At 38.1% G+C, this 8,440-nt stretch overlaps 1 protein-coding gene across 1 annotated transcript; it reads right to left on the bottom strand.

The window, feature by feature from the left end:
• Window positions 1–5,067: 5,067 nt before the first annotated feature.
• Window positions 5,068–8,116, bottom strand: LOC145095815 (uncharacterized). The gene is made up of 5 exons (XM_079033635.1): window positions 7,596–8,116; window positions 6,662–6,825; window positions 6,181–6,559; window positions 6,008–6,063; window positions 5,068–5,321 (listed from the first exon to the last, which is right to left on the bottom strand). The coding sequence occupies exons 1-5, from the start codon at window positions 8,114–8,116 to the stop codon at window positions 5,068–5,070; spliced, it is 1,374 nt and encodes a 457-aa protein (XP_078889761.1).
• Window positions 8,117–8,440: the final 324 nt, after the last annotated feature.

Genomic DNA, 8,440 nt, shown 5'->3' with positions numbered 1-8,440 from the left:
AGGAGCTACATTTGGAGGTATAAAGTTCAAAACTTTCCTCCTTGTTTGGTTAGATGATTGCATGGACCATTTGTAGGGTTAAATGTCCCAAAGGTGGAGACTTTATCAGTGTAATGTACTCCATGGACCTAGATCTGTCCCATTTCAGTGATATTTGTGTTATAGATCCATAAAGTTGTCATCTTGGTCGTTGTCATGAGTTTATGCTTGAGTTATGAGCTTTCTAGAGTTGGGAAATGGAATGTTATGGGTGTTAGTGATATGTCCAGCCATGCAAAGGCTTAAAGTCACCAACTTTATTGATTAGGAGGCTTGGAAATGGTCAGATCTAAAAGTTGGACGTGGGTCTTAACTGTTTAAGACCTCAAGAGCTTAGAGTCTGGAACTGGGATTTACGTGGGGCGTAATCCCAGTACGCGCGGCGTAAGGGGTCGTGCACCCCGTTTATGTGAGGACGCCGGGTACGCCCAACGCACATGTTTGGTACGCGCAGCGTAACCCGAAGGGTTGACTTTTAGGGTTTGGTCAACTTTAGAGTCTTTGAGCCATGGGAGGGGTAAAATGGTCTTTTACCCTTCTGAGAGTATTAAGAGAGGGAATAGCGAAGCCTTAAGGGATATATTGACTTAGAGTGTTTATCTCATATGATTAGGCAGAGGCTAGATCGGATTTTTCAGAGTTGAGGTTTTATCGAGTTACCCGAGGTGAGTCTTCTCACTATACTTCACCTAGAGTGGTAATCAGAGTTAAGTGACAGAGTATTTTGTATGCTTTTGTATGATGTGATTTCTATGTGATTTATGCTATGTATGTGCCAGAGTTTTCAGAGTTAGAACCGGAAGGTCCACAGAGTTAGGGCCAGAGGGCCCACAGAGTTATGGGACTGGAGGGTCCCACTGAGACACGTTGACCAGAGGGTCAAACAGAGTTATTAGCCTCGAGTGGCTAATATGTGTTGTGTGTGGTATTTTGGGGAACTCATTAAGCAATTATGCTTACAGTGTTGTATTATGTGTTTCAGGTACTAGTGAGGATCGTGGGAAGGCACCGGTTTGATCAGTACATGATGTGTGATTTAATATGCTTATATTTTACTCAAGTTAATTTTATAAAAATAATTTCCTTAACTAGACTATTAAACACACTAGGCAGTGTACCTAATCGTGCAATAGTATAGCTATGGCAAGAACGAGTGTCGAACTCAAGGAAGGTGTTTCAATTAACTTTATTCTACTATTAGATAATTACTAATTAAATAAGAAAGGTTTTGTTTTGCTAGTTTTGCAAGACTAGATACTTAAATTACCAAATTAACTCAAAATTCACTTAATTAAACTAACACTAAGCTAAGCAAGCAAACAAGTATGAATTAACCAAGGTGAGAAAGAGACTTTCGTTTAGCTTCGGGTTTGTTGTTATTATTGTTGTTTCATAGAAGTTCAATGGATTTAGTTTCTTTGCTACCGACTCCTAAGATGACCAAATTGGTATTCACCAATTTAATCCTTTAGCAAACTACCTTATTTATTCGGTGATCAAGTGGACAAAATTACAAGTTCACTAGTGTTCAGTTCGAGTTGCTTAGACTTATAATTAATTGACCAATTAATTTTATTGATTCAATTCTATATATGATTTTTCGTCATATTTATTGCTCTTATACTTTTTTACCCACTGTTCTACTTACCCCTAGGTTTTAATCAAAACTCTAGTCCTACGATTTTGCAAGTCACAAGATCATAAGATTCAAATTCAATTAAGAAATATAGTCATTCTATCCTAATCAAATTCAACAATATGCAGATTGAAAGCAGCTATCAAAAATACTTGAGGTTCTTTAATAAGCAAAAGTCAACAAATAACCAAATCACTAAATCCTAACTATGAAATCAACCATATTTAGTTAACTCATCCTAGCCAAACGAAAGTCATGAGTGTTTAGCTCATGATTTCAGCAAACAAAATCATAAATTCGGGATTCAAAAATAAGGACATCGTTATTCCTAATGAAAAATCGAAAAGTAGAGTTTAGTTGCCTTGGATCTCCTTCGTCTAATGGTTGTGATTGAATTCCTTGCTTCCAATGCTTAATTCCAGTGCCTTTGCCTTAAAAAACTTCGAATTCTCCAAAGCCAAAAAGTCCCCATTCGGAGGTTTATTAGAGATATTTATACTTCTCCCGAAAGCAGGGCCGTCGTGGTAGGTACACCACGTCGTGGTGATTGTGTTTATCCCATATTCTACACGTCATCGAATCTAATTAGGAATCTTCAAGACACCACGTCGTGGCAGGTATTACCACGACGTGTTGGGCATATTTTCCTTCATTTTAGAGCTCTAGTCCAAACTTTCAACTCCAAGCTTCTTTAATCCAGCTTCCAACTTCCTTTTTGCTTAAACAAGTCTTTTAATACCTACAACATGATTCATAGCAAATTAAGTATCTTTTGTTCTAATAAGGGCATAAAAGTAATTATAATATCAGGAAATGTTGTATAAATATGTGTATAAATATGCACATATCAAAATACCCCACACTTATTCTTTGTTTGTCCCCAAGCAAATTTATTTAAAATTTGCAACCCTCCGAATCAATCCTCAGAAATCTTGCTGTCCCTCAAGGTGTTTTTGGCTAAACAACCAAGCATACATAAATTCTAGATATTACAACTTTGATACCATAATAGAGCTCTTTTTTTCTGAATTCTTCACTTTGTTGTATATTTGATCTTTGATTTACTTTAATTCACCACCTTATTTTTTTGATTTTCTGGTATCTTCAATTTTTGATTTCTTCAGAAATTCTGTTCTTTTGATCTTCACACTTTGAAAACTCCAAAATTCTTTAACTCTTTAGTAATTTCTCTCTCTTTTTTACCATATATTCTCACTTTTTTTCTCTTAAATCCTACATGCTTAAGCAAGGAGCTTAGCTTCAATCTTTATTGGGTAAGATATTAGTCTAAGTGCAATGACCACCTAAGCTTTCCTGGATAGATTTCAGGTTTAGGCTGCAAAACATGTTATACCATATAAGCTACCAGATTACCTTTCATGCTTCATGACTTTTCACTAGAAAATGGGATGCCACAAATACACTATAACATGTGTTGGCTCAAGTAAACATTTGGGCTCTCATCAGATCATCTAATACTATACTAGCAAAAATTTTAATTGGCTAAGTTTCCTAAATTAGCATATTAAGAACAAAAATTTAAAAATCAAATGTTTTTGCTTATGTTAAATACCCCTTACCCACACTTATTTCATCTAATGCCCTCATTGCATGGTATGCAAAATAAAAATTTAAAAAGAGGGAAAAAAAGAACGGACTCCTCTAGGATAGAAGATGTGACTTGACTCATGGAAAAGACTTCTAACTCGTTGGAACGTGTGGACACATAAGTTGAAAGAATAGCGGTCTCCTTGTGGTAATCGGTAGAATTCTTCATTAAAGCGCAAAAAGAAAATTCAAAGGAATGGGAACAGCCCATCCATACCAGGAAAATGAATATGACGCTACCCACATTATAGAGACTACTGGAAATACGAGAGAATGTTTGGAAAACTGACTCGAAAAACACCACGTCGTGGTGAATATAACCATGTCGTGGTAGACCAAACTTCTTGGTTTTGATAACTTCGACACCACGTCGTGGTGCCAGATACCGCATCGTGGTAGTGTTGAAAAGTGAAATTCGAAGGGCGAAAAGAGCTGCAAGTTGAACTAAAATGACACCATCTCTTCCATACATCTGTAGGACACGACCCTTTCACTCTATGACTCAATTAGACATTGAAAAATACTCTCAAAACACGGTTCTCTCGACGTTCCCTTATACCTTCACTCTAACGAACTTTCTTGCTCCAAATATACCCTTACTTGACTCTTACATATAACCTGAAACTAGGACAAAGGAAACGGTAATAAAAGTAGGAAAAATATCCAAACAACCAAACCATACAAAAAAAACAAGACATAAAACAAACAAAAGAAAACCATAATAAAAGACTAGTCTAGAACAAGATAAAATAAAACCAAAGAAAAAGATAAGAACTCAATCTTAAGCCTCGTCACCAGCTCCACCACCACTGCCTCCAGCTCCACCCAACTGCTCTTGCCAAATGTTGCCCCACGTTCGAACATGTGGGTGCGCGGGAGGAAAATGCTCTGGTCGAGATATACACATAGAGCTCATTAAATGATCTAGGCTCATGTTTGTGTAATTTGCTGCACTAGACATATAGTCCTCATATCGTCTCCTTGCCACACTATAGAGATCCATGGGCATCTCATCTTCTTCCGGTACCACTGGCTCATCCGCTTCTGCTTCATTTCCCCATTGCCTTCCACGGCTTGGAACCCGGTGTCGTGGAGTATCATCAGGAATGCTAAAACCACCCATTCCATGATCAACAACAAGCCGAGCCCTCTTATAAAGAAGAGTGGAAAAGGTCTTTTGAGGTTCAACTGTAAGCATAGAAGCCTCCCGCTTCTCAAAAATACCAAAAGATCGTGCGAGTCGGGTAATCCACATACCACCATAAAGCGGGGACCCACGCCTGTCCTTGGCTGCCCCAACTGTAAGGAAATCGGCCAAGTGAATAGGTAAATAAGCATAAACCTCATTTAAGGTGAGAACCCATAAAAAGAAAACATCCACAGTAGGGACATTTATCCCCCTCCTACCATTCATTAATGGTATTAATGATCAGACGGTGTAAAAGGCGGTGAATTGGCGACCGGATGTCGCTTTCCTGTGTAGTACCCTTATGGTAAACCCCATTAACAATAGAATGATAATGATCCTATTCCTTGAACCCTTCAATGTTCCTAATGGAGGCTGCTATAAATTGTTGGTATAAGGGTGTATGGACTTCAGCTGGAAGGTAGATACCAACCCATAATGCAAAATCAGCTAGGCTTAAGGAACGCCTTTCCCCTCCAAGGCAAAAAATAAGATTATCATCCGCATAAATTCCGTCTTTTTTTGCGAAAGATACTGTGGCAAGAAATTCATACACCAACTTTTTGTAAACCACCTCTTGAGTCTCAAACATTCGCCTTCATCCCAAACACATAAACTGCCCTTGAACTCCATTGAATACCCTGTCAAGATAAGGCTCCATAGCCTCCATCAAACCCGAACTTCCAATCCAGTGCCAATCAACCTCAGCTGGAACATGCACCTTCCTTTTCTTGAGTAAATCAAGCTTAAAAGTCCATCGCGCACGTGTCTCGAGTGAAACATCTCGTGGAAAAGAATACCATGGTAAATCGCGAGTAGCGGGTTGACTTCTTCTAATCCTGCTAGTCATTTCTGCATAATAGCCATAAAAGAACAACCAAACAAACCATATGCATTATTATAATCGAAAAAGAAGAAGAAAAACTTTGATTCCAGCCACCATGATGAGAACCACGATGAGCTCGTCATGGCGTCGTGACTGTGACGAGATAAGATCAATTCGCTCCAATTTCAACGCCATATTAACTAAATCAAAGTTCAGGGTTTGTTCACCAGATGAAATAGAGTTGAATGGTAGCAAAATTAGGGAGCAAAACATCCTAAATTGGGTCCGAATTTTGCAAAAATCGGAACCCTAGTTTCCCAAAATTAGCCCTAAATGTGTTCAAACTATGAAATAGATGTTCTCTAATACCCTAATAACTATCAAGAGTAAGCAAATCACAAGAAAATCATACCTTTTGGGGACAAGGAACACGAAATTCATGGATAGGACAAAGAATTCTTCGTGGAGGCTGGCACGACGAGATAGATGGGGTGGTGTAAAAAGTGAAAATGTTTTAACCTATGTTTAAAAACCCTTTAATTACAGCATTTATATTTTTTGCCATGAAGTGGTATAATACAACACGTCATGGTGTCGAGGTTTTTTTCATAGTGAAATCATGAAAAAGAAATCACCACCTCATGGTGGGCAAAATTTTTTATTTAACAAAAACTCTTAAAAATACACACCCCAAACTCGTTTTATGCCACACCCCATGACGAATTCATAGATAAACCAGAAGAATGAGATAATAAAGACCTAGATAAACTAAAAAAAATAAAAAAATAAAAGTAAAGAAAAGAAAATGCAAACTCAAAACCACGGGTTGCCTCCTGCCAGTGCTTCTTTTGAAGGAGTCATGAGCTGGACTCTTTTCCAAGCTACGTTGTTTCCGCTCGTGTGAATTTGACGATTTCACCCTCCCTTTCTTCACTTGGTATTCCGTCCTTGTAATGCTTCACTCGATGCCCATTAACCTTGAAAGGGGTCCCGTCTCTTGAAATAAGCTTGATAACTCCGTGTGGGAAAACTTGTTTAACAACAAATGGCCCGTCCCACCTTGTTTGCAATTTACCGAGAAACAGTTTCAACCTAGAGTTGAAAAGTAGCACTCTTTCTCCTTCATAGAACTCTTTATTACCTTTAAGCCTCATATCATGCCACTTCTTAGTTTTGTCTTTATAAATCAAAGAACTTGTGTAGGCTTCGTTTCTAATTTCTCCGAGAGCATTCATTTCTATCAACCGGTTAGCACACAGTTCATCTAACTCAAAATTACATAACTTCAAAGCCCAAAATGCTTTATGCTCTATCTCAACTGGTAAGTGTCAACTCTTCCCATAAACCAATCTATATGGTGTAATACCAATAGGTGTTTTGAAAGCTGTTCTAAACGCCCAGAGTGCATCATCAAGCTTATTCGACCATTCCTTCCTATTACTTCCAACCGATCTTTCTAATATTCTCTTCAATGCCTGATTTGTAACTTCAGTTTGTCCGCTTGTTTGAGGATGATATGATGTTGAAAATCTATGGTGAACAACATATTTTTGCAACACCTTAGCTAACTGATCATTTGCGAAGTGGGAGCCTCGATCACTAATTAGAGCCTTAGGAACTCTAAATCTTGAAAATAACTTTTTGAGGAAACGTACTACTACTCGAGCATCATTTGTGGGTAATCGACTGCTACCAATATGTATTTATTTCCATTTGACATTGGGAAAGGTCCCATTAATTCAATTCCCCAAATATCAAATATTTCACAAACTTGAATGCTATCTTGGGGCATTGGCATGAATCACATTCTTTGAAAAATTTTGTAACATCTTTAAATATAGTAGGCCAATAAAAACCCGAATAAAAAACCTTCTTCGTTGTATATTGCGCTCCATGATGTCCTCCGGTGGTCCCACTATGACAATGCTTCAAGATTTCATGACCTTCCTTCCCAAATACACATATTCTTATCATTCCATCAGCACAGCTACGAAAAAGGTATGGCTCATCCCAAAAGTAATACTTAATTTCTGGAAAGAATTTCTTTTTTTGTTGGCAGGTCAAGTCGTTTGGAATGTTCACTTGCTAAATAGTTAGCTATATCTGCAAACCATGGAATCTCTCCTGCTATAACCAATAAATATTCTTCGAGAAACTCGTCCCCAATCTTTTTTTCTTCTAACTCCTCCAAGTGCGGGTTTTGCAGTCTTGATAGATGATCGGCAACCATGTTCTCCATCCCCTTTTTCTCTCGTATTTCGATGTCAAAATTTTATAGCAGCAACACCCAACAAATCAACCTTAGCTTAGCATCTTGTTTGGAAAAAAGATACTTAAAGGCAGGATGGTCGGTAAAAACTATTGTTTTAGACAAAACCAAATAAGAGCAAAATTTATCAAATGCAAAAACCACTGCTAGTAGCTCCTTTTCTGTAGTAATGCAGTTCTCTTGTGTTGGGTTCAAGGTCTTACTTCCATAGTAGATAGGCTGAAAATGCTTTTCAATTCTTTGTTCCAAAACAGTTCCCACCATGAAGTCACTGGCATCACACATAAGCTCGAAAGGAAGACTCCAATCTGGAGCTATCATAATAGGTGTAGTGGTCAATCTTTCCTTCAACAAGTGAAATGCATCTAGACACTCTATAGAAAAGTTGAAAGGGGCATCCTTCAAGAGAAGTTGAGTCAAGGGCCTTGTGATCTTGGAAAAGTCTTTAATAAAACACCTATAAAATCCCGTATGACCTAAAAAGTGCCTTACCCCCTTGACATTTGTTGGAGGTGGTAATTTGTCTATGCTATCAACCTTCGCTCTATCCATCTCTATCCCTATCCTTGAGACCTTGTGACCTAACACAATGCCTTCCTTCACCATAAAATGACATTTCTCCTAATTGAGAACAAGGTTGGGCTTCTCACATCTTGCTAGCATAAGATCCAAGTTAGACAAACAGTCTTCAAAAGAGGACCCGAAAACCGAGAAGTCATCCATGAAAACCTCCATAAACTTCTCGATCATATCATGAAATACAGCCATCATGGATCTTTGGAAAGTGACTGGTGCATTGCATAACCCAAAAGGCATGCATCTATATGCAAATGTTCCACTTGTGCATGTTAAAGTGGTTTTCTCTTGATCTTGTGG

The sequence above is a fragment of the Lactuca serriola genome, chromosome 3 (assembly GCF_051521515.1).
Source record: "Lactuca serriola cultivar US96UC23 chromosome 3, Lser_US96UC23_V15, whole genome shotgun sequence".
In the NCBI taxonomy this organism is placed as follows: domain Eukaryota; kingdom Viridiplantae; phylum Streptophyta; class Magnoliopsida; order Asterales; family Asteraceae; genus Lactuca; species Lactuca serriola.
Note: the sequence above shows the minus strand (reverse complement) of the source record. Positions and strands in the feature narration are given on the sequence as shown.

Coding starts and splice junctions, on each gene's coding strand:
- LOC145095815 (XM_079033635.1), bottom strand. CDS start 8,116: ATGGATAGAGCGAAGGTTGATAGCATAGACAAATTACCACCTCCAACA. Junction 6,560..6,661: donor AGCTTTCAAAACACCTATTG/GTATTACACCAT, acceptor ATTTTGAGTTAG/ATGAACTGTGTGCTAACCGG. Junction 6,064..6,180: donor TTCACACGAGCGGAAACAAC/GTAGCTTGGAAA, acceptor TATTTTTTTTAG/TTTATCTAGGTCTTTATTAT.